Here is a 27620-nt window from a genome sequence, read left to right on the forward strand (position 1 = left end):
TATAGCTTTAATTATATGGACCTTTGTTGGCAAAGTGATTTGTCTGCTTTTTATTATGCTATCCTTATTTGCCATGCAAGGATTACTTCTCAGCATCAAAACACAATGCAGCATTATTCTACCTTGGTAGTCAAAGATTATATTCAGCTCATTCTGTTTGCATATGCCCCATTCTACATCATTATGCACCAACTACTTTGCTTGAATATTCTGTTGTACTTAAACTGCTCTCTTCATACAGTAAAGATATGTGGTATATAATTTACTTGAATCAGACTTGATTAGGAGTTAAATGTTGGAATGTTCAGAAAACTCAACAATGTGTCTGAATCTATTTAAAGAAGAGGTAGTGATGTAGTTGGAATGGAGGGGGAGGAGCAAATGTCAACAAAACAAAGGATCAGGAGCAGAATCATCATGGAAAGGACAGGAGTGGAGGCTTGTGATTAAGCCAAACCTAGGTCATCCCGTAAGAATGAAGGCAAGAGCAGAAACCACTAATGAACCAAGGAATCAAAGAAGCTAAGTATAAATTATCTAAGTAGTTGTGGACTAGTAGCTGAGTGACAATTTGATATGTTCAGCGTGCATCTTTTATGCACTGGTTCTGCGTGTCAACTATGTAAACTTTTGTTTAATATCTTCATTACTGGTGTGTTTGGTTGTATCAGTGACACTTCTCCTCTCAATTACACCATCAATCAATATTTATCACATTCCTGTTTTGTGTCAACCACTGTTTTAGATATTGAGGACTCCATGACGATAATGAAATAGTTCTTGCCCGCAAGAGGACAGTAGCAATTGGAGGATCAGAAAAGCCTTTATGTAAAAGGTAATATTTCCACTGAGTAATGAAGATTTTGATTCTAATCTAATAGGGATTCTAATAAGCAGGGGCAAGGATAGGGAGTCTGTTCCAGACTGGAAGAGAGTGCCAGTACAAAGGCAAGTAAGTAGGATGTGTGAGGAAAAACAAGAAGATGATTTTTGCTGAACTCCAGTGTGCTTGAAGGAAGAGCAATATATAGTGAGAATGGTAATGAGTCAGGTTATGAAAAGGCTTTAAATGTCAAACAGAGGATTTTATTTCTTATGTTTGAGGCAGTAGGGAGTCATTAGAGTTTACTTCAAAGTTTACTAAGTAGAGGAGGGGCATGGTCGGATTTGTGCTTTATATATATCATCCTGTCAGCTAGAAGAAGGATGGATTAGACTGGGGAAGCAACTTGAGTTAGGGAACTCTATTAGGAAACTACTGGAATAGTCCAGTAAAGAAATTCTGAACAAAGCTAATGGCTGCATGAGTAGTAAGCAGTCAAGTGTGAGAGATATCATGAGGGAAGAAATGACAAGATCTGACAGGTGAGTGAATATGTGGGGTGAGAGTGAGAAGTTGACAGTTTTAAGGCTGGCAGCCTACAACTTTTTAATAGAAACAGGGAAGTTCAGAAGGGGTGAATTTGATGGGGATGATAACAACTTCTGTTTTGGATATACTGAGTATGAGATATATATGAAATCCTGAGTTTGAAATGTCCCATAGGGAACAGGTAATGTGGTATTAAAAATCAGGAGAACTAGGGCTAGCAATATAGAACTGAAGATGATGAGAATAGAATAAGGATAAAGCATAGCTTTCATGTAGCTCAATAGGTGGAGGAATGAAATGGATGAAAATCTAACAAAAAAGACTGAGAAGAAATGGGCATTTAAATAGGGAATGAACTAGGAGAAAAAGGTGACATGAAAACTGAGATAATTATGAGAGTTATTTAGGAGGACAAGTGCTAGTAAGATGTGAGAGGGACAGCTAGATGGCAAAGTGAATAGAGCTTTGGGTCTGAAGTCAGGAAAATTCTCTTCCTAAGTTCAAAACCAGCCTCAGATATTTAGTAGTTTAAAAAAAATTTGGAGGACCTATTGATGTTTAGTAACTTGGCCATACATGCATATTAACACACATGGCTATATTCATAAATAAGGCTTTTATTTCCCAATGGGAACTTTGTGTATTAAAAGTTTATCCCCTTACCCCCATCTGCTATAAAATCTTAATTAGTATTTCACATGTAGAATTCCAAAGGGGATTTGGGGGATAGGAAGGGAAGGAATAAGTAACTATGAGTCCTTTTGATTTCTAACTTGAGGGAATAACCCAAGATTATTCTTCTGGTACTTGCTAGATATTTGTGTAATATTATGTATCCTATAATTGTTAAATGTCCCTTGTTTTTTTTTTGCTTTCATCTACAAAACCAGCAGAGAAAAATTTCCCTTTTGTTGCTTAATAATAATTTCATAACTGTTAACGTATGGGCTCTGTGACTCTCTAGTGCCTGGTATGACATATAAGATCCTTCATGTGTTCCTTATTAGCCAATTTTGAACAAACCAAAGAACATTCCACTTCCATTTTCTCATCTACAACCAATCATCACTACATTCATAATTCTCAAAGCATAGCACATAACACTCTGCTATATCAATCACCATTCTGGAAACCCCAAAGGATGACAGAGAACTTATCTAATGAAAGAGATGCAAAATTTCCTACAGAAAAATAAAAAGAGAAAGCTGAGAAGAAATTCTTCCTCAATATTAATGCCTTTTGTGTGAAAAGCTTCCAGTAGTTATTTCCTTTTTTTTGGAATGCTCCTTGATAGCAGGAATTGTGTATTTTTTAATTTTTCTTTGGATGCTAATCATTTAGTATAGTGCCCGGCCCTATAAGAACATAATACATTTTTGTTGACTTGACTTTAATGACCTAGTACTATTGCCCCATTATAAAAGCAGTTTTGGAGTCACTAAGTATTCTATTTTCACCTCCAATAGTAGTCTTTAATATTTAATCATCTTTGGGCACAAAGTTTTAGATTTCCTTTCCCATACCACTTCCCTGCCTGGAGTAGACACTTGCATTTACTACCAACTAAAGGAATTGAAATGAGTGGGCTCTGAATCTAATTGCTGCAGTAAAAGATCTTAATATACTGATTCAGTGTCCTACACATAGTAGACACATAAGGAATGTCATATTGTATTATAACCATAAGTACTTCTTTTCTTTATTTATTCTTTATCTTTTGGTATTTGAATTTGAATTTATTTATTATTAAGTTATTTAGTTATCCTGAAGATCACCTATAAACACTGCAGGTTGTTGGAAAGCACAATCTGATACTTTTCAGTGGTCGCTCTTGTCATGTAAAGAAAGGAATGATGAAAATCTTCCTTTATAAGTTTCTGAGGATCAGGTACTGGTGTTGACACAATTGTCATTGCTTAGGATTTAGTATTTTCTTGTGTTTGTGTGCGTGTGTGTGTGTGTGTGTGTGTATGTATGTGCATGTGGGGAATTATTACAGTTTCCAGATCTAATGTCTTGGGATCTTGATTGGGTCATGAAATGACCATCTATAGAGAAACATTGTTTTACTTCTACCATAGTTTTTCTACTTTGTGAATAATAATCACATTTCCAATTCTATAGGATCTCAAGATATATTTGGGTCATCATTTTTAGATAAATAAATTTTAAAGATATCAATTTTTAAAAATTCTAATGATTGGATTTTCAAGAAGAGGTAGTAAAAATGAATTCCTAAATATGACAACATGACTAAAACATATTTAGATTAATTGTCACTAGACTTACACTGATATTAGATATAAATGAATATGGACAGAGCTATGGATACAGAACATTAAGAGGAAGACAATCAGAATGGTGAGAGACCTCAAGTCTGTGCCTTTTAATCTTTAGATGAGGGGGTGTTTTTAGCTTGGAGAAAAGAAGGGTTAGCGGGGTATGACAGTTTTTTTCAAATACTTTTAAGGTGGCTAGATGGAAAAGGAGTTAAGGCTTGTTCTGTTCAGCTAAAATGGCAGATTTATGAGCAAGGTGGGTAGAAGTGGGGTTCAAAGAGGCAAATTTAGGCTTACTTGATGTCTTCAAAAACTTCCTAACAACAAGAATTAAATAAAAAACAAAAAGAGACTGTCTTGGGATACATTCCCCCTCAGCAAAGGTAATCAAACAAAAGATGAATGGCCACTTGAGTGTGCAATATTGAATATTCATTTTAAAATACGAGTTGAATAAGATTATTGCTCAAGTCTCTTCCAATTTTGAGACTGATTCTAACCTGAAGAAAGTTTTAGGAGGCAGGAGTGTTTCTTAAAAGACAAAGGAAAAAGAGCAATTCTCAAAATATAAAAACCAAGAATTCCTCTAGGGGGCTAAAGTAGAACTAGAGATCTCTGGTCACAGGGAAAAGAACAGAGAAATGGAAATGAGAAGTATGCCAGTGTGGAAAAGATACTCAATTTGATGTCAGAGGCTCTGAGTTTCAGTTTCAATTCTGCTTCTTATTACCCATGGGATCCCATTTACTTTTTCTATAAGATAAAATAAAATGACCTTGATGATCTCTGAGATGCCTCCCAAATCCAGAGTTCAGGCCTGAGTTAGTAAGAAGCTAGGTATGGCTATATAGCCATTATAAAAAGAAAGTCTCAGTAAATTGCTCGGTATTCTTGAAAGAGAGAATTGGGCAACATGAACCTGCTGTTGAGTTAAAACAGGCCATTCTGAGAGGGTGCTGTGAGTATTCTGCAGCTCGTGCCAATTAGGAGTACTGCTAAGTCTTGGCTGGGATCCAAGTTGACTCAAGAAAGACCTGTTGGCACTTTCCTCATAAACTTTTCTTAGTTTGTTCTTTTCATTTCCCCCTTAAGCACATGATGAGTCCTCTGCATTAAAACGGCTGTACTATCCACAGTCCCTTCTGTCCAGAGCTCATAGAGGGCTGAAGAGGAGAGATTTTGCTGGAGGCTGTGGCCCTTATCCTAGAGATTTGGATTTTTAAATCTTTTCAATAAAAAATCTATTGTGATATTGAAGCTTTTTTCATAAACACACATATGGAATACAAATATGTGTGCATACACACAAAATGTGTGTGTGTGTGTGTGTGTGTGTGTGTGTGTGTGTGTGTGAGATATGTATATAGCAGCCACGTGGCTCAGTGCCTAGAGCACCTGAAGTGGAGCAGGAAGGCAAGTTCAAATACACCCTCATATACTAGCTATGTGATCTTGCACCACTTATTTACCTTCTGTCTCTCTCAGTTTCTTCAATTATAAAATGAGGTTAATAATAGAAACTACCCCTTATAGTTGTGGTGAGGATCAAATGAGATAATATCTATTAAGTGCATAATACAATGAATAACACCAAATAGATACCATATAGATACTAGCTAGTATTATTATATAAAGTTATGTCACTACATATGAATGTATAGCTGTTATATCATAAATAAACACATAGACATACTATTATGTTTATAGTTACATTTAACAGTGTACATTTATATACATGTATATAATATATATGCACATAAATACACATCCATGTATATTTATAATCCAATAGATTTAAAATTAAAGGACCTGATTTCAGAATTATGGTTGTGCTGCAAGTTCCCTCTAAGGTCCTGAACAGAAAGGTCTAAGTTTTCTGATGTCTAAAATGAGAGGGGGTGGACTATATGATCCCTTAAGCCCCTTCTTACGCTAGGTCTGTGATACTATGATTCTAAGATTATCTCTATATATAATATGTATATAGCATGTTGATAGAATAGTTGATAGAATGATACATCTGAAGGCCAGAAAATACATCTTCCAGAGTTCAAATCTAGCCTCATATACTTACTAGCTGTGTTTATATTTACAAGTCACTTTAACCCTGTTTACCTCAGTTTATTCATCTGTAAAATAAATAAGCTGGATAAGAAAATGGCAAACTACTTTAGTATCTCTGCCAAGAAAACCCCAAATAGTGTCATGAAAAGTCAGAAACAAATGAAAACGAGTAAACAAGATTTTCTGTAAGATCTCTTCTAGCTCCAAATCCTATGATCCAATATATAGTATACAATATGTATGTGTAGTGAAATGACAGCTCATAGTATTCATTTATTCAATCATTTAATAAATATCTGGTAGGTACTTACTTTTTGCAATTACTGTCTTAGTAATTATTGGGGATATAATACTAAAACCCAAACTATCCCTATTCTCAAAGAATTGATTAATAGCTTGTACAATTTCTTTTTCTAAAATGGACTATTTAAGTAAGTTATTTCCTCCTCTGTTAATTTTTTAAAACATTCATCTATTTCACTTAGATTATATTTTATCACACATATTATATATTATATATTATTAGCTATTCTATTCCTCTCAAAATTATTTTGTCACTTCTTATATATTTTGTATTTATTTAAATAAGTGTATGGTATATTCTTCCTAGTAAAATACAGTTATCCCTTCCACATGGGGTTGAGAGTGGTTAGGGGTGTGCTACTCCCAAGATCTGAAAAATCTTTGTACATATTTTGGTCCTTCTTTCATACCAGAGAATAAGTCTGAATTATTATGACATTAAAAGATAAAGTATTTTGATATTATATAATACTATACATATATTTTATGCATTTCTAAACTTTTTTATGTCTTCTCTGTTGTCTACATTTTCCATAAAACTCCCCCAAAATTCCAATTTAATTTTTTATACTGACCCAAGATACATTGTAATTTCAATGGAGAAACCGGTGATATGGATGGGGTAATTGTATAAGTTTGTAGCACAAGTGTCTTGCATAAAGAAGTGATTGTTGAGTAGAATGCAATTGAATCTTCATCAAAGTTATAAGAGTAGCCTAGTGAGAGTGAATTAGGATAATAATATGGGGGATTTGAAAATAGAAGTAAAACATTAAAATAAATATTTCTTTTCAGGAGCAGATATTACTTTTTAATTATAAATGCTCCAATTTAAAAAGGCAAATGTGATACACAATTGGAGAAGAATTTCAATTCAACAAATATTTAGTACTGGTTATTTTCAAGGTCCTATGGAAGGTGTTAAGGAGATTGAGATAAAATGATAAATCTATTCTTATCAACTCATATCTAGAATAAGTACACTTACTTAATGTGTTCAACAACAGTAGAACAATTTGGAGAATTATAGAAGACTCAGAATAGTATGGATGGAAAATACAGCCTTTAAGGAAAAACTGAAGAAAATGAGATTATTTAGGCTGGGAAAAGAGAGATTGACAGAAAACAAGAGACAACCATAGACAAATAGTCTTTTTGGCATAGTAGAAAGAGGATTGGCCTCAGAGCTAGGGAAATGTGGGCTCAAGAACAGACTAATACTCCATATGTGTGGAATCCTGTATAAATAACTTAATCTCAATGTTTTTAGGCAACTCTCTAAAGCTATTAATTTCAGAAAAGATGCCAGGTTCCTTAGTAGAGGAAATTTCCTTGTTGAACAATTACCAATACTGTTGAAATTACAGGTATTGTTATTATCCTTAGTAACAATATTTGTAATTTCATTCTTCACTACAAATAATTCAATTCTTTACTAAGAACCAAAAAAAGAAGGCTTAGGTTAATAAGTTTAGAGGGCCCTAAACTCTTCATATTACAGGTGAGGAAACTGAAGTTGCAAACTTTTTTCCAAATTCACACATAATTTGTAGCAAAGATGGGAATTCAATCCACATTTCTGGCCTCCAAACCCAGAATTCCTGAAGCTATTTTTTTTTGAGGGCTGGGGTTAAATGACTTGCCCAGGGTCACACAGCTAGGAAGTGTTAAGTGTCTGAGACCAAATTTGAACTTGGGTCCTCCTGAATTCAAGGCTGGTGCTCTATCCACTGAGCCACCTAGCTGCCCCCCGAAAGTATACTTCTTAAACAATAATAGTAAGGAGTTTGTATTTGAGTCATGGAGGAATTTTTAGACAATTATTTCACTGGAGAGGCAGGTATGGATTTTTAAAAATAAATCTAATCTGGTCAATCAATTAGATGATATCTTCAAGGCCCATGAAGGACCTGGGTTTTGTTATAAGATCACAGTATAGCTGTCAAGACAGATCAAGAAGATTTCCAAGACCCTCTGGGATTTAATAGTACTCACTCCATGTTAATTGCTACTTTACTAGTAAGGATTTTACTTTTGCCAGTACAGTGTTTATATCCAACAGATCCTTTAACTTTATATCTTATTCCTGACAGCAAGAGAATAAAATTGGAAGAAAAAAATTCAACCCTATGATATAGAAGCAACATGAAGGCAGCTAGGCAACTCACTGTGTAGAGTGCTGGACTTAGAGTTAGAATTAAGTTCAAATATGGCCTCAGACTCTTAATAGCTGTGTGATCTGGGGCAGATCACTTAATCTCTATTTCCTCATCTGTAAGAAGGAAATAATAATAGTATCTACCTTCCTGGTTTGTTGTAAGGATCAAATGAGATAATAATTGTAAAGTGTTTAAAACAGTGTCAGGTACATGGTAAGTACTTTGTAAATGTTAAGTATTAGATATTATTAAAACTAAATTAATATAAGCTCCACAGGGATTCTTAGGTGCAATTTAGTGGCTCTTATTTTAATTTGAGTTTTATCTCAGTGACATATATGAATGGAACAGACAGGTGAAAAACTTAGGGCAAGGAGAACATTTAAGAAATTATTGTAATAATCCATGGGAAAAATAATAAGAATTGGGGATGTGTGAATAGGGAAAAGGGGATGGATGTAAAAGATGTAGAGGTAAAATTAACAACTATTTTTTCCCCTGAGACAATTGGGGTTAAGTGACTTGCCCAGGGTCACACAGTTAGGAAATGGTAAGTGTCTGAGGTCACATTTGAACTCAGGTCCTCCTAACTTCAGGCCTGGTGCTCTATTCACTACACCATCTAGCTGCTCCAAGACTATTTTTAGCCAGGTAGAGGGAGGAATCCAGTGTGACTCTAAGGATGTAAGACTGGAATTTGGAGTCTACAAAATTAGGGAAATTAAAAAACAGAATTTAACTGAAACTATATGGGTGTGAGTCATGAAATGGATTAGTTTTTGAGGAATCCAAAAGGCATGGAGAAATTGATAGTACATATAAATAAACTACATCCCATTATTATGAATGCTTTTTCATGTAAAAGGAAAGACTATCTTGATATAATTATATAATCAGAAAGAGAAATGAGTTGATCAAGAGAGTAAGATATAAAATATAGATTATTTTAGGGATACAATAGATCTCAGAGAACAATTAAAGATCCATATAAGGCATTTTTCAGAGGATTTTTGGAAGGACATGGTTACAAGAATAATTAATAACTTTGGCACTTAGGGCAGGTGATACAAAACAAGCTCTGTGGAAGCAGCATTAAAATACACCATCAAATCAACTTTTATAAGCAAATGTAATTGTTGAGACTGAGAGCAAGGTAGGGACAAGCCAATGATGGCTTATCTGGGATATAGCCTAACAAAAAAGAAGCAAGTTATATGGAAGCATACTATTTTTAACTAATCACTCTCATTAACAAGGTTCTCATTTCAACTATTTTTATGCTGCTAGTACCTGCAAAATTTTGGTCCTCTGGAGTAAAGACTTAATTCTATCTAATTTATTTATAATAAGAATCACTTGCAGAATGGGTTTGAAAAGGAGTGTCCACTGAGAAAACTGGGGTTCCCAGAAATACTGAATTATTAACCATCAAAAGATGTTAGTACATCAAGGAACTCTGCCTGGCAAAAAGTAATTGGCAAAATGATAAATAGGTGTAGAAGCTAGATCTGCGACCTCATTATCTTCCCAATTAAAGAAATTTCTTCTACAGTACAAGTAAGCAGTACTTGTCTCTGCAACTTTTGTTCTTTTAGGGAACTGTCAGGGAGAATATTACCTCTACCAATGCAAAACATTTGATAACTTAAAGTATAAGGGAATTAACTGTGGTGACTGAGAAGTTCAATCATTTGCCAAGGTTCTTCAGGCATATGTATCAGAAGTAGGACTGGAATGGAGGTTTTCCAGACTCTAAACTCAGGTCTTTCCTGTAAGATTCTAGCCCTCTGACACATGAGGCAGATTCTATACATAATAAATAGCACTTGTTTTTGCCTGTATTGGGGTTTCCTCTTTTTTTTCTCAAGAATAATACTTACTATAGTTTTTTAAAGCTTCACATGACTTTTGATGCACAAAAGGCTCCTAAGTGGAGTAATCACACAAAAATAAATCCAAATTCACTTTTAACCTTCTTCTAAGATTCATTTTAATAGCATTTTCTCCTTGAGATCAAACCCGTGTTAAGCTTAAATTATTAAAAATTTATACTAATACCTAACTTTCTAAGTGGATGAATGAAAAATTATTAGACTGAACTATAGCTGAATATAGGATGTCAAGAAAGCCAACAAATTAATAAAGGGGGAAAATTCAGTTTATTTGAAAAGGCAATCTAACTCTTTTAAAGCTATGTAGACCAAGCAATAGTGAATAAAATTTGTACTTTTCAAAAAGCTGATTTTATTTTTGTTTGTTATTTCAATGTTTAGTCTCCAAATTAAATCAGAATGAAGACTACATAGCTCAGAATACTATTCATTTCATACTTCTAATTAAATGTCTAATTGTCTTCTGAACTAGTTGCCTTAACATAATGGCATATGATCAAGTTGCTCCTATCATACATTTATAATGTATCATAGGTATAAAAATGCTCAAATATAATGGTACCATATTCTCAGAGTTAATGAGAGTTATGATGATCCTTTATGTTAATGGTAACCTATCCATAGGAAAATGTCTTTTGTATAAGGGAGTTTGGATTATTATTGGAAAGAGTGTGGTATTAAAACAAAATATACCAATAAATTTTATATAACAACATAAATTCAATAGGCACACATCAATAAAAATAGACATACACGTAATGGGAATCAACTGCAAACACAGACCCCATCAGCTTGCTTGAATGTTGTGACTTCTCCATATGGAGAAGCTGGGAGGCCTGCTTCCTGGAAGATCATTATGATGTATAAGAGAAGTGTCTTGGAGAAACCATGGAGCATACTTAATATCTGTAACTTGTTCTTGTCTGCTAATCACAATGTTGAGATGAAGCTCTTTGTCTATGGAGAATTTAAAAAGGTATCTCAGCTTCAGCTACTTTTTCTTGACCCCAATCACTCTCTTCACTGTACTTGCTGACTCCATTCATAGCATCTGGTTACAGCCTATGATATACAGTCAAAAGTATTTGGAACTTCTGGTCTGGGGCCAAATGTCTCTGAGAAACAAACCTTGGTCCTTAGCCCTTTCATTTGTTCATTTCCATTCTGGCTGAAGGAAGGAGTCTCTGATCTTGAGAGTTTCAAAGGTTAGGAAAGGGAACCACAGGAATCCAAGAGTCACCACCACAGCTGAATTTTATAACTAATGAAGTAGTGATGTCCCAAAGAACAAGAAGCAATTTTTAGGAACTATCTATAGAACCCCAGTCAATCAAAAGGATTCATCTGGTAATGGACCCACATCCATATATGAATGGTATACAGGAATTGAAGTGTTAGGGGTCTAATCTTCTCCTCCAATCCCCTCATACCCTAACCCCATTGATATGTTCTAGGGAAAATTATGTCTTCAGGTGTCAAAGGGGATGTTTGTTTATTTCCTTTTGATATAGCTTCTTAAAATCTAATTGATCTCAAGTGATTAAATGAAACTGGGATTCTAGTAATAGGCCTCTTACAATGGAGGGAACAGAACTGGGTAGCTTAAGGAAATGACTGTAGAAAAGAGAAGCCCCAAATCCCGTGGGATTCTAGGGTACCTTAAATGGGTACTGGCTATAGGACAGAAAGTAGAGCTTATATATTAAATACATATACACATTAAGAAATGCATTTATAAAATATGCAAATATTAATAATACAATAGAACCTGTTCTCCAATGGCATTATATGAATATACATATATAATCATATACAACATCCATAATAACCACACCCAAGATATACATATGTTTATACACATGAGTGTCCATGTATGTGGGTATATATGTATGTATATTTTCCTCAGATCTTAACACTGTGAAGAACATGGTTCAGACAAATATTGCTGGCTTAATATTAAGACTGATCTGGCCCAATGATCACATGATCATTCATTATAAATGCCAGCAATACTTTTCTGGACTATATAGCCCAAAGTGTAATTATTTTTAGAAAACTCAATAACATGGTATAATTGCTGGTAATGGGTATCTTTGTGGTAAAAAGAAAAAATATCCCACAGTTTTTAGTTTAATTTTCGTTCAAAGTTGTGGCAGTCAGTCAATGTGTATTTATTAAATGCTAATTATGTGCCAGGCACTTTGTTAATTGCTGGGCATAAAAGAAAGGCAAAAAACAGTTTTTGTCTTTGAGAATCTCACAATCTGATGTGACAAAAAGTTAAGTATAACCAAAGTTAAGTGATTTCCACACTACTCTAATCATTTAATTTGGTTCTAAGGACAGTTCAAGCAAGTCCAAAAAGAGAACCAGTGCTTTTCTCACCTTGGTTTCAAGCTGTGTGTATTGCCTGGACCACTAGTTTGTCAACAAGTATACTAAGCAAACCATACATAGCTAGATAATATATTAAATAGAGTACTAGACTTGGAGATAGGAAAACCTAAGATCAAATGCATCTTCAAACATTTTCTAGCTGTATGACTATGGACCACTCACTTAATCTCTGAGTGCTTCAGTTTCTTTATCTGTCAAATAATAATAGCACCCACTCTTCAAGGTTATCATGAAGATAATTTGAGACAATATTTGTAAAATGCTTGGCAAACTTTAAAAATGATATAGATGCTATAATAATAATATAATATTATATGACTTGAAAATACAAAGACAATGCCAGGAATATATATATGTATATACATAAATAAAATCATTATTATTATTATCATATACTTAATATCTGCTGGGTACTGTGGTAAATTCTGCGATCCAAAGAGAGATAAAAACAATTCCTCTCTTCAAGATGTGTATTCTAACCAGAACAACATGAAAATATTCATGCAAGATAATATTCAATGGATGAAAAGAAATCTCAAGATGTTAAGGTACTAGCAAATATAGGGGACCAGAGTAAGCTTCTCACAGAAATAAGATTTATGTTGAGACTTGAAGGAAGTTAAAGAAACTTAGGCAAAGGAGAAAAGAAAAAGCATCATAGGCATAACAACTGGTACAGAGAAACAGGAGAGAGAATGTCATGTGTGAGTTACAGCAAGTAGACCAGTGTATGTTCAGTGTATGGAGGGGAGAGGACGCAGAAGATTGGAAAGATTGGAAAGGGCTAAATTGTGAAGAGTTTTAAATATCAAATAAAGGATTTTGTATTTGATCCTAGAGATAACAAGAAAATCACAGGAATATATTGGGAGGCAGAGGATGTATTCAGATTTATACTCTAAGAAAATCACTTTAGCAGCTGAATGGAGGATGGATTGGAGTGGAGAAACTAAAGACAGGCCAATCAGAAGCCTATTGCCATAGTCCAGATAAGATGTGATAATAGCTTGTATTAGGATGGTATCAGTATGAGTGAAAAGAAGGGAGAAATATTACGGTGGTAGAAACGATAGTATTTGGCAACAGATTACAGGTGAATATGAGCGAGGAGTCAAGGATGACACAGAAGACATTGGATAATTGGGAGAATGGTAGTACTTTGGACAATTAAGGGGAAAGTTGGGAAAAGGAGTGGGCTTGGGAGTGGAATAGATTGATAAGTTCTATTTTGTATTTATAAGAAAGCTTCAGCAAAAACTGATATTCCTGAAGCAGGAAAAATTATGGGAAAAGCTAGACTAGATAGGTAGATAAATGGTAGATTAGACCTGGGGCTCTTGTTATCTCCAATTAAGAGACAAAAGATGGGAGAGATATTGCCTTCTCTTTCTGGTTCAAAAGCTAGTACTTTACCTTGCCTTAGGATGATCACTTTCAATTCAGTCATGTTCACTCCTGACTCCTTAGAGAATCTTATATAAATGAATGACTAGGGACAAAGTCTCTATGTGCCTGGACAAGAAAATTCATAATCTGGCTAGTTTTTTCATAAACAATTGAGTTATTGAATCCTGAGACCTTCCCTAGAGTGGGTAATATCTACTCTGCACCTGAAGATATATTCCAGTGGCTCTTTAGCTTTTGCTAAAAGCCTTTACTGAGCTCTAACTGGACCAAGTTTAGTTTGAGATATCTATGACATCAGACTTCAATGTATCTCAAAGGTGATGCTTAACAGTAGCTCATAAGGGAGACTAGGGCTAGATGTACAGATCTTTAGAAAGATGAAAATTGAACTTATGAGAAGCAATGAGATCACTAAATGATGTAGTGTAGAGGAGGGAAATAAGTGTTTATTAAATGGCTACTATGTGTCAATGTAATAAATGTTTTAAACGTTATGTAAATATTTAAGTGTTATATAAATACTATTCTATTTTACAGTTTAGGAAAGTGAAGCATACAGAGATTAAGTGACTTTTATAGGATCACTCAGCTGGTAAATGTCTGAGACAAGCTTTGAACTCAGGTCTTCCTGATTGCTGTCATGTCATTGCTCTATTCATTGTGCCACCTATATGGCTCTTCTCTAGAGAAAAAAGTGAAGAGAAACCAGAAGCAATCCTTGGGGGACACCCATAGTTAGTAGGTATGCTATGTCTTATGGGTAGGTAATTTAGATCCCCTTTAACTTTTGTTCCTCTTATTTATTTTATTTTCAAATTGTTTATCTGTTCTTACTTTACTTGCTTTTCAATCCAGAGCTCTCAAGAGAAGGATTATGGATTTGTCAGGAATTTAGCCATTTTGAATGAATACCAGAAGGAGCTGCTAGCTATCACATGCAGACCAATCCATTTATGTCTATGCATATGGCCAAGAAACAACTATCTGGCATCAGAATTTTCAAAATTTATGCTTCATATATATGTATGTGTGTGTGTGTGTGTGTGTGTGTGTGTGTGTGTGTGTGTGTGTGTGATATGGTTATTACATATAGACTTAGATTACTAAGAGTATTATTTCTTTGGGAAAACAAACAAACAAACAAAACTATTTCCTTTTTTTTTTTTTTTTTTTTTTTTGCTGAGGAAATTGGGATTAAGTGACTTGCCCAGCGTCATATAGCAAGGAAGTATTAAGTGTCTGAAGCCAGATTTGAACTCAGGTTCTCCTGACTTCAGGGCTGGTGCTCTATCCACTGCACTACCTAGCTGCCCCAAAAAGACTATGTCTTAAATGAGATCTCTTATCTCAATACATATCAAGTCCTTCCTTGATCCATTCAATCTTCTATTCAATTACAAGTGATTTTCCTAAAGAACAGTTCTAACCATGTCACCCCTTCACTCAATAAACCCAATGTTTCCCCTCTCACATCCAGAGTGAGATATACAATCCTGTTTGATGTTCAAAGTCCTATCCACTTCCTACCCCCCATACTTTTCCAATCTTATTCCTTGCCAGGAATACTGACATGAAAGTTCCTTAAACAAGATACTCCATCTTTCTACCACTCCAGACATTGTCTCTGGCTTTTCCCATATTTGAAATGTTTTCCCTTCTCACTTTACTTCCTGACTTCTCTGGCTTCTTTCAAATACCAACTAAAATCTCATCTTCAATGACCATTCCCACCCCTCTTGATTCTAGTGTCTTTCTTCTTTTTTATTGTTTTGTATTTTTCTTCCATGCAGCATATTTATTCATTCTTTCTTGTTGTGTTCTCCATTAGACTGTGAGCTTTTTGGGACTGTCTTTTGCCTTTTTTTTTTTTGACCCCTAGTGCTTAGCATAGTGCTTGGCTCATAGCAGGCTCTTAATAAATGTGTACTGACTGACTCCTTATTACCTCTGTGATCATTACTGCATAGGTTATATTAATCCAGGGCAAAAAACTAGGTGCACATTTTCTATCACCATCTGAAATAGATTCACTATTGCTGACAGTATGCCAAAGAGTTTTTTTCAAATTATTCCTAATATAAAGTTTCCTATTTTACTTGATCAAATAGTTTTACCAGGCAAAGCAAGTTTCAACAATATATGCGTATATGTATATATGTATGCATGCATGTACACATATACACACATGCAGATAAACACCACACACATTTGCAGTACTGTGCATAAAGTTTGTATCACTGTTATCAATGTTATAATGTAATCAGAATTCTATTGATCCCTGCTCACAGGAACCATTAAGTTCAGTAATTAAAAATTTCATTGTTTAAAAGAATATGTTTGCTTCTAAATATCTATGACTGGTAGTGGTGATGGTGGGATGATAATATATAAGTCCTAGATTGGACATTGTTTCTTTTGACTTTTCTTAGACTATTTCAAGGTGAGGGGAGACTTTTCCCCTTCTCTCTCAGTCTTACTAAGTTCAAGAAAAAACTTATTTTAGTTGATGTTTGAGTTTGTTTGAGAAAATTTGATTTTAAAGAACTGCCATGAAAGGGGGTGTTAACTATATGCAAGTATTACAAAGGTCTAATTCCCATGCCATCCTACATTCTATATAGCAGGGCTTCTAAAACTTTTTCCACTAGTGACCTCTTAAGTTAAATTTTTATATGACCCCAGGTATATAAAATAGGTATACAAACCAAACATTTACTGATAATAAATCTTAATTTCATGATTCTCAAATTCAGGTACAAGACCTCACCTGGGGTTGAAAACAACAGTTTAAGAATCCTTGCTTTACCAAAAAATTCTCTCACCTAGTATGTTCATATACTAGGACAGCAATCATTTCAGACACTCATTATGTTTTGCTGATATCCTACTAATTAATACACAATATATTTGAAAAAAAAAAGAATAAGGATCATTTTACATACCTTCGATGAGAAGCGTAATTGCCAGTAATATGTCCAGAGCCATCACAACCGGGGGTGGGGCACCTATAATTAAAATTATAAATAGCATCATTTACTGGAATTTACTTGAGAAAAAATCAGAATGTTCAAACAATTAAGTTCTAAAAAAGCACCTTCTTTGCTGAGTTCATAAAGACCTGTCTCTACTATTATTCCACTTGTCTCTGTAGAGATAGTATGACATCTAATTAAACAAAAATGAGGTGCAACTGCCAAATACAAACCTTATGTTAAATTCCTTCTCCTAGGATGCTATCATAGTTCTAAGTAGGAATGTGTAGAAAATAGCATTCTATAGCTCTCTGAGCAAAGAACAATTTTATTTTTCTTAGGTCATCAACTAATTGAATTAGTTGATTTTGAACAACAAATGAGAACCCCAAATGTAGTCAAATTTTCTCATGGATACTTTCAGAAGTATGGTATAGTGAATAGAGGGCAAGACTTGGAGTCAGGACCTAATTCAAGTCCTATCTCTGATTGGTATTGTTTTTATAACACTTGAAGGTCAACTCTCTAAGACTTTAAGTTACTCATTCTATTACAAAGGAGTTACAGGTCTTCATGCATATGTGTGGAGGGAATTTCCATAAGGGGAAATTCCACCTGAAGAAATCACAGACACCAACTGTGCCATGAACTCTTTAAATTTAGTAGAGTGCAGTTCTAATAATTGTGTCTTTATGCAGAGTTGGATCTGCCACAGGTCAAATTTTGCCGCTGGTATAATAGCAATGAGAATACTTCCATTAAAAGTCTTATGTAATAGTTTGTAAAGCAGGTGTTACTCTTCTCCCTGATCTCCAATATTATAAAGCAATCTAATTGTACTTAATCTAACATTTGGTTGCCATTGAAAACCAAGACAAGAGACCCTAAGGTGTTCAGTGACCTAGATTCTAATGTGGTCTGAAGGAACAAAAATTTTATCTTCTCTCAGGCTACCTTTATTGACACAGACTGATTTGACTTCTAGTTCCTGGAATACAGCACTCCATCTCCCAGGCTGTCCTTTGCCTGGGTTCTCACCCATGCTTAGAATGTTTTGCCCTCTCTTGGTTACTTTGCCTTCCTTTTAATACTCAGCTCAAACTCCATCTTCTTTGGGTGGGATTTTAAGAACTACCTTTAGATTACCTGCAGATGTTCTGGATATATATATATTTTTATATCTAGTGACATGTTATCTACACAATTAGAATATATGCTCTTTGAAATCAAGTACTTTGTTGTTGTTGTTGTTTTGCCTTTCCTAGTAACCCAGAACTTAGCCTGAATTAAAAAAAAAATAAATTATGGTTTACTGAGTGATTAATTGGCTTATGAAGTAGGCTGTTAAGTTCTTTGTGGGTAGGATTATTTATTTGGTTTTGGTTTTTGTCCATGTTTTGCCACCCATCCCAGTATCCTGCACACAGAGGAGGGACTTAGTAAATGCTTGTTGAGTATAATGTAACTGAATTAGTTGTTTTTTTTTTCTGATTGGTCAGGTGTGTACACCAAAATGATTTGTGATTTCAATTTTGGTTAAAACATTTAACCCAGCTATTCTTTCATACCATTCTTCATTTAGAAGAATATTTAGAGCATAATGATCCTTACAAACCATGCCAACTTTGGAGCCAGCAACCAAAAGCCAGAGACTAAGAGGTTGTGGGTTTTTTGTTTTATTGCTGTCATGAGTAATCTAATGAATCTAATGTCTCACTGACAATAAATTATCAATTTAACAATCTCACAACACTCATCATGAAACATATAGAGACCAGGTACTAGGGCATTCCTAATTTCACCTCTGGCCTAAATTACAGTGATGCTAAGCAACATCACCATCTAGTGGTAAAATTGTAACTTAACATTTTCTCTAGGCAAATCATCTGCTAGGCACCTGCTTTTAACACAAAAGTAAATATAATAATAATGAATACATAATTAGATAAATAAATAAAGCAAATAACCAAATGAATAAATTAACTTGGTGGGGTTAGAATTATTTAATTATATAGATAGATAGATAGATAGATATAGAGCTTTGTATTTTCTGAATGGAAAGACATACTTGATATCAAATATTGAGATCAGATCAGTACATGTAAAAATATCAGTACATGTAAAAACTCGAGGCTTAGACAGAAAAGAACCTAATATTTCAAGATGAGAGGATACTTTTCAATGAGCAAAATAGAAAATCAAATGAAATGCAGACCAATTTTAGTTGCACAAATGCCATGTTTTGACATAGGATGTGTGAAAGCCTGATGTAATTTTAAACTGCTCTAAGTCATATGCAGTCTCAAGCAAGGGAATGTAATTCTAGATCTCACAAGATGCATATATCATCTTGAAAAACTGAGCTTAGTTAAGAGCCAGTTCCCACAGTGAGGGTAACAAACAGCAGATTTTCCTACAAAGTTTTTCTAGAAGCCAGTAATAGAAAATGAGAAATGTGTTTCATATTAATACATTTTCATATCAAGTAAAGAAAAGGTTAAGAGTGATCAAAAATAAAGGCAGGGAAGAAGAAGAAAACAGGGTTTAAAAATAGCAATATGTACATTGGTTAAAAAGATATTTTACATGGGCATAAAGGCCTTCCTAGAGTTTGAACACTCACCCATGATTGGGTACAAATAAACACATACACACAAACACACAGATTTTGAAAAAATAAAAGGGCTAGTAGTCTATATTAAAATAATTTACTCAGCAAAATTCAACTGGTCATTCCCCCTCCCACTACCCATATTTGTTTGAGGGTAAAAGCACATCCTCCACAGATGTGGATTGCTTTCCCAAGTGGGTAATTACCTATAAACACATGTACAAACCCTCAGCAGAGGAAGAGCTAAAACTAATACAAGTCATCATTCCTTAGAAGAAACTTCTTTTTTGTTCTGAGAATTTACTAAAACGGGGGATACTATTACTTAAGAACAAGTCATTTATACTTGACATTAATTTTCTCACATATTCTCTTTAGCTCTTCTAAGTTAAAATACTGCAAATCTATTCATTTTCATGAGAAAAAATCTTCAGAAATATTCATTGGATTTTTCCATTGCTATCACAAGTGTTTGTAATATAATATAATTCAAGGATTATCATTTTGTAATACATAATAAAATATCATATCACAATATATACTGTACATTATAATAACACATTGTACTATATGTCAATGTATTATTATATTGTAATGGAGTTATAATATGGAACATATAGTACTGTTAGAACAGATGAACAGGTGGAAAAAATGTCTTCACCAGTAATATTCCATATCAAGAATTTGGACTAAGCATTTATTTATTGGTTGGTATCTTTACTCTCAGTAGTTCAGGAAACTACTGTTGCAGAATAACATAGCTGGCCCAGGAGGGCCAAAAGGTATTGGTCAATGCAAGCAATCCATTCTCTCTTTTCTGGAATGCACACATGTTCTCTCCATTCACCCCTGCCTGTTAGAATGTCTACTTTCAGCCAGTACTTTTGTTCAAACATTATCTTTTCTAAATGAAGACTTTCCTGATCTCCTACTGCCATTCTGCCCACAGTGCCTTTCTCACCAAAATAAATCTATTTTTTTAATATCCTAGAAATGCTTAAAAATGCTTACTGACTAACTTAAGCAATAGCATTTAGTCCTTTGTGGCCAAGAACTGTTGTTTTTGTCACTATCTACTCTAGTATGATATCGATATAGAGTGCTCACTAAATGCTTGTCTCCTTTTAGTGTGTTATACAGGATGTCGCTTCTGCCGGTTAGATTGTAAACCCTTTAAGGTCATAGACTATGAGCTTTTCTTTTTTATCCATAGTACCTGCATCAATGTCTAAATCAGACCTCTTATTTTATTATTTTAGGGAGGAAATAACAATGCAAATCAGCATATGGAAGCCCAGGTCTGGAAGCACAGACCATGGCTCATGGTCACATGAAGCCAGTATAAGTCAGAGACAGAAACTTGAACTTAGATTATCCTGACTCCAAAGCTGATCCTCAATCTAGTGGAATTATACTCTCACATGTATTAGTGTGCATATATACAATAACACACATATGTGGAAATGTATGTATATGTACATATATATATATATATATATAGAAACCATGTCAAATAAAATTATATAATGATATATAATGTAATTAATATAATTTATAACTATATATGGGCAGCTAGGTGACACAATAGCACCTATCTTCCTGAGTTCAAATCCAGCCTCAGACATCTACTAGCTGTGTGACCCTGGACAAATCACTTAACCATGTTCCCCTCAATTTCTTCATATATAAAATGATGCTGGAGAAGGAAATGGCAAACCCACTCCAGTTCTCTATCAAGAAAACCCCAAATAGGGTCATGAAGGATTGGACATGACTGAAAATGATTGAAACAACAAACAAATATAAAACCATTTAATTTTAATTATTATAAATTAAAAAGAAGTACATTCCTATTACATAAGATTTTTAAGGAACTTTTGGTAAATTTGAATATGATTTATCAAAACATCTTTTCTTTGCCAAAAAAAGGCAGAAAAAACAAGCAGCTAAAAAATTTCCCCCCTATCTACTTACAAACACACAAACTCAACTTGGCTCATGTCTCCAGATTTCTATATGTAGGAATCTGTAAGTTTATGATGTTCCTGAGGATTCCATTATCCCTGCTGACTTTCTTCAGAATACAGGCATTTTGGGTTTGCTTTTTTAATCATGATTGGAACTTAACCAGTGTGAACTAGACCTCCCTCATGCTGTTGATGCTACAGTTAGCAGACTGAAAAACAAACCCAAAAAGGCATGTGGAAATCTGCATTTGCATGAACACTCAGTGGTTACAGTAGAGTGCCAGAGACACTAAAAGAATTCTGCTGTTCTGTACATTTGCCCTTAGCTCATTCAGAACCAGGGAACACTTATTTCTAAGGATCAGTAATCTATCTTTAGCACCTTCTAACAGTGAGGTGCAAGTAGAAGTAGGAGCCAAGGATACTTGCCTGCGTGCCTCAGATCTCTGTCTATTCTTATCTCTTCTATACAAAACCACTAACGTCATTTTCCTAAAGTATAGGTCTGACCATGTTCTTCTGCTACTTAAAAAACCCCAATGGTTCCTTTACATATAGGATCAAATGTACACTTCTCCATTTGGTATTTAAATGACTTTCTACTCTTATGCTTTCCTATCTAGAAAATCTATCCCATTTAGAGTTTTCTTGGTAAAGGTACTTTTTTCTTCTCCAATTCATTTTATAAATAAGGACTTAATCTTAGTTTTTCCTGTTAGTAACTGTTAACTTCTCACTTTGCTTTGTTGTTGTTTTTGATCCATAATTTCTATGATTTCTCATTTGTAAAAGGAGGAGATTAGCCTGGATGATCTCTACAATCCCTTCAAGCTTTAAATTTGTAAGTCTTGTTTTTCTGGAGCACATGAACTAAATTCTGGAATTATTCCTTTATCCTATCCCATAACCTAGTTTTTTTGGATGTTAAGTCCCTGAGGCATCTAGGTTGCTCAGTGGATAAAATGCTGGGCTTGGAGTCAGTAAGAGCTGAGTTTAAATGTGAACTCAAATAATTAATTGCTGTGTGACCCTGGGTAGGGCATTTTAAACTCCTGTTTGCCTTATTCCATTGAAGAAGGAAATAGCAAACCACTCCAGCTCTGGTGGCCAGAAAACCTCATGGACAATATTGGCATGCTGTGGTCCACAGGGTCATAAAGATTTGTATGCAATGGACAACAAAGCCCTTGAAGGCAGATACAGTTTCATTTTTTTCATAGAATCATTAGACTCCAACAAAGTCCCTAGCATACCTATTGAAAATTTCAGATTGTTGGCATTCACATGGACTTTAGCATTCAAGATATTATTCCCTTTCTCAATTTCTGTATTTCAGGAAAGTCTGTATTAAAACAAATAAACAAACAATATCCCAAACTCTAATCATATAAAATAGTACATAGATTTAGAACTATAGGGACCTCAGAAATCATTTACTATAACCTTATTTTATAGGTAAGGAAATTAAGGCCTAATGGGTTTAAGCTACTCTCCTCTGTCAAAAGGTAATGAGGATTCTGGGCTTCCAGGCTTCAAAGGCAGATCCTTTCTCAACTGCATCTTGCTTTTGAGGAGGTGATTTGGATTCCCAAAGGCTTTCTAGCTCAGAACAATATTTACATCAGTGTTTCTTTATCCTTAAAGTGAGTTATACTGATGTATTTAATACCTATTTATAAAAATTCAATTTGCATCTGGCTTTTCAAAGGCATGGCCATCCCCTGTGAAAAATGAGGACTACATGTGATTACTCCTGGTCTCCTGTGGAGAGGATGCTTTAGTAGTTTGTACTGAGCAGCTTGCATTGGGAAATAGCAGATGAAGCTAGCTGTGTTCCCATAGAAACTGCCCCCTCTTTGTCTCTCATGAAAACTTGTGCAGGTTCTCAGCATGAAGGCAGTTGGACCAGCACAGGAAAGTGTTTTTTTTTTTTTTTTTTTTTTTTTTTCTTAAAGACTAATTTCAATTTGGGTATTCCCTTTGTCCTCTAGTTGTCATTCCAGAACAGGGGCTCTTCCCTTGATGTATGTGGACTGACAAAGGGTTGATAAAATGTCTGTTAACTTCAATGTGAAAAAAAATCATTTTTATTTTCAAAAATCTGCAATTAAAATTTAGCATGCCCTTCAATGATGAATTCTTAAAGAAAGTTAATTTGAGAAATCTAAAGATTTGACCAGTTTGCCAAAGGGGTCCATAATATGATAGATGAAGAACTCTGTCCTAGGATTATAGTTTTAAAACAGGACAGGTCCATGGGAATTATGTACTCTAACCTCAGTGATAAACTGAGGTCCAGAGAGTTTAAATGACATGTCCAACACCAAGCAGGTAGTGTCATGGTTACACTGACATAATAAAAGTCTTTCACCTATCAACCTGTTGTTCCATCCTGCCTTCTGTAATCTTATGGATACTTATTAAGTTGAATACTCTTCAAAACAAATAGAATGACAAAACATTATTTTTTCCCAAACTTGGTTTCTTTACCTATAAAATAAGGTTGTAGTAGGTTGGGATAAAAAAATGTTGAGAAAAGAAAGCTGAATTAAGCAACCTTGAAATTTGTATAGCCATTATAAGGAAATTAAAGATAAGGATGAAGAATAATCCTCTGCTTCTGATCTTACCTTCATTTAGCCTGAATTATGGCTAAATGGCTTATGGCCATAGACTTTGGGTAACTTCTCTAATATCTTTATTTGTACCATTTATAACCAATTAAATTCTCAGGTAGAAAAAATAAGAGCAATAATCTGGCTGGAAATGTCTCTCATGAGTTAGTATGGTGAACAGAGTGCTGGATTTGGAGTTGGGAAATCTTAAATTTTAATTCTGTCTTTAACATTTGCTAGCTATATTACTCTGGCCAAGTCATTTCTCTCAGACTCAATTTCTTCATTTGCAAACTAACACTTTGGACTATATGGCCTCTCAAATCTCTTCTAGCCCTAAATTCATGATCTCAAGAGCACAATCACACATTCACAAGTATATATACACATATTTCACAGGAATATTCCAGCTTCCATTTAGGTCTGAAGAGTCAAACAGTCTGCTCTAGGGTTACACGTTGCCCATAAACATTCCTGTGCACAGCCTGAACCAGATGAAAGTGTGATTGAGAGATATTTAACAAAATAAATAAAAACATAATAGAACACAGAGGATATAGTTTTCTAACTCAATATACAGCAAGGAGGAGTCCTTATGTATAGTTTATTGTCCCCCATTTTAGCTAGGTAGCTCAGTGGACAGAGCACTGGACACATCTTGAGTTCACATCTCAGGTCCACTAGCTGTGTGACTGTAGCTAAGTCACTTAACTTTGTTTGCCTCAGTTCCTTATCTATAAAATGAGTGGGAGAAGGAAATGACAAACTATTATACTATCTTTGACAAGAAAACCATAAAGGAGGTCATGATGAGTTCTATACACATGCAACAAAAATTTCTATTTGAGTTTGTCATCACTAATTTAAGGTAATTAGAATTTTATCTTTTATGAAAACAAATTATTTTTAAAATATACTCTTAATTTTTTCTTATATTTTTGAGGCAGTATGGCATAGTGGACAGAGAACAGATCTCAAAACTAGGAAAGCCTAGGTTCAAATCCCAATTCCAATACATTTTTGCTGCATGACCCCAACAAGTCACAACCTCTCAGTGCTTTGTCAGCTCTCTAAAATGATAAATGACAATGAAAAGTCAAGTCCTACATTGGTAGAGGTAGTTTCTTCATTAAGATATTTTGTATACCAATGAACTCAGGTTGAATTCCTATCTCCTATGGCATATGGTATACCAAAGATTAAAAAGAAAGAAAAAAATCAAATGATTAAAAGTAACTAAATACATCATTATTTTTGATGTTCCAAATCCACAATTTCCCATCTTTACAAAGAACAGAGGAAGGTGCTGCCTCATATTTCAAAGAAGATTCTTAATACCTTCTGTGGGTTTCTGTGAAAAGTTATCCAAGCATGGTTATATAAGTATATATTAAAAGAGCTTTCCAATGGATCTATTATTTGGTTTATTTTGATTATCTAATGTCAAAAGTACTTTGATATTTACATAGGTGTAAAAGTTTGTTGACTTTGATTTTTAGCAGACTTAAATGTCTTCCTAAATTTGGACAGGGACCCATCAAGCACACAATTATAAAGAGCTGATTTCCTTATATAGAGAATAATAAACACTGCATTATCTAAAATAATTTGCATGGATGTGTATAAAAAAAGAATAGTTTCATATTTTCATACATAAGGGGTGGCAAAAGTAAGAATCAGATATTTGGATTAGACTCTAATTCAGCTCAGTTCCTGAATCCATCTCTGATTTGTTTTTCAGTCATTTTACCTCTTTATGATTTTGGAGCATGTGATGTCCATAGTTAGAGAGGATTTCAAGATCATCTTATTCAATACCCTCATTTTACAGATGAGAAAACTGAAATATAGAAAAGTAAGTTGTCCTTGGGTCACAGGTGAAGTTAGAACATTAGCCCAGGTCTTTTGAGCTAAGTCCACTTCTCTTCCAAAATATACCATATCTAACCTGCTTAGCTACAGATCCATAATTTATTTTATCTGGCAACTTCATTTACACTACTGTTTAATTATTCAGAGGAAGACCTAGAATAATTTCTACTCTATCTTGTCTTGTAAAAACTTTTTTTTCCATTTTTCTTTCTAAAAAGGAATTTTATAGAGATTAGTGAATTAATGTTCAATGCTTTGGGAGTATATTACTTAAAGATATGACATTTACTATTATATATCATAGGGTTCATAAGACCCTAATATAGGTCAAAACTTTGATAATGTAGACAAAGTAACTAGTTAATTTCAAAGGGCTATAGAAACATCAGCTATTGTTATAATCTCAGAAATAACCATCAGCTATTTGCATGTAGATGTTAAAAGTACATTTTAAAAACTGGAACATGATCCATACAGTGTCATGGTCTTATAGATGAAACTCTTTCATAATGGGTCATTTGAATGACTAACTCCTTCCGAAGAAGTCCAAGATCAGGTCACATTCCACTCTGTAGAAATTATAGAACATCAAAAAAAGCAGATATGATTGTTTCTGAGTGGAAAGAAGAATTCATGTATTTTGATTATACAACTAGTGAATTTTCTGTTATACTACTATTCATATGAGACTTTACAATGGATTCAGGAATCAAACAAATACCTTAATCTTTATATCAAATATCTCTGATAAAAGTCTGATATCTTAGATATGTAAAGAATTGATACATATATGTATAAATGTGTAGATATACATACATATGGTATATCTTCATCAGTTTTTCTTTTCTTTCTTTCTTTTTCTTTCTTTCTATCTATCTCTTATGGGCCATTTTGAAGTTAAGTAATTGTACAAACAATTTTTAAAAGAAGAAATAAAAGTTATTAGCATTCAATATGGAATCAATGTGCAAATTCAAATCCAAGCACTGCTTCTTACAGGCTGCCTTTGTAATCTCTGGCAAATTTCTCAATTTCTCTGGACCTCAGCTGCATATCCTAAAATTAGGAGCCTGAACTAGATGGCTTCTTCAGGCCTTTCCAGATTTAAATCTGGAATTAACAAAATAAATAAAAACATAATAGGACACAGAGAATATAGGAGCTGAACTAGTTGGGTAATCATATAAAAATTTCCATATCACAAATAATAAGATAAATGCAAATTTAAAAAACTAACAACTTTGAGGTTTTACTTCACAGCCATCAAATTAAGCAAAGATGACAAAAATGGAAATAATCAATATTGAAAGGGTTATGGTAAAATAGGTATAGCTGTGACTTAATCTAACTTCTCTGAAAAACAATTTGAAACTTTGTAAGAAAAGTTACTAAATTATTCAAGTTCATTCACTCCATAATCCCACTATTGAACACATAATTCAAGGAGATTAATGATAGGGGTCCAAGATAAAATATTCATAATTTTACTTATTTGGTAGCAAATTCAATGGAAACATAGCAGTTACTACTAATTGGGGAATGAATGACTATGAAATTATAGCATGAGCTCAGATAGGCTATAAGAAGCAAGAGATAGGAATTATTCAGAGAAACTTGGAAAAAATTTGGATGAATTGATATAAAACAAAATAAGAATAACCAAGGACAAGTTATACAAACTGACCATAATGGTGGAAAAGGACATGATAA

The 27620-nt window shown here is 34.1% G+C and overlaps 1 protein-coding gene across 30 annotated transcripts in view; it reads right to left on the bottom strand.

Annotated features, from left to right (window-relative positions):
• MYT1L (myelin transcription factor 1 like) overlaps nt 1-27620 on the bottom strand; it is a 693632-nt gene that overhangs the window by 70305 nt on the left and 595707 nt on the right. For all 30 annotated transcript variants that reach the window (XR_012486139.1, XM_074288020.1, XM_074288037.1 and 27 more), the window contains one exon: nt 16816-16878. Coding sequence is in view for 29 of the 30 variants with exons in the window: in XM_074288020.1 (XP_074144121.1) it covers nt 16816-16878 (63 nt within the window). In the remaining variant the exon portion in view is untranslated. The remainder of the gene's footprint in view (nt 1-16815; nt 16879-27620) is intronic.

This window comes from Sminthopsis crassicaudata, chromosome 2, assembly GCF_048593235.1.
Source record: "Sminthopsis crassicaudata isolate SCR6 chromosome 2, ASM4859323v1, whole genome shotgun sequence".
NCBI lineage: Eukaryota > Metazoa > Chordata > Mammalia > Dasyuromorphia > Dasyuridae > Sminthopsis > Sminthopsis crassicaudata.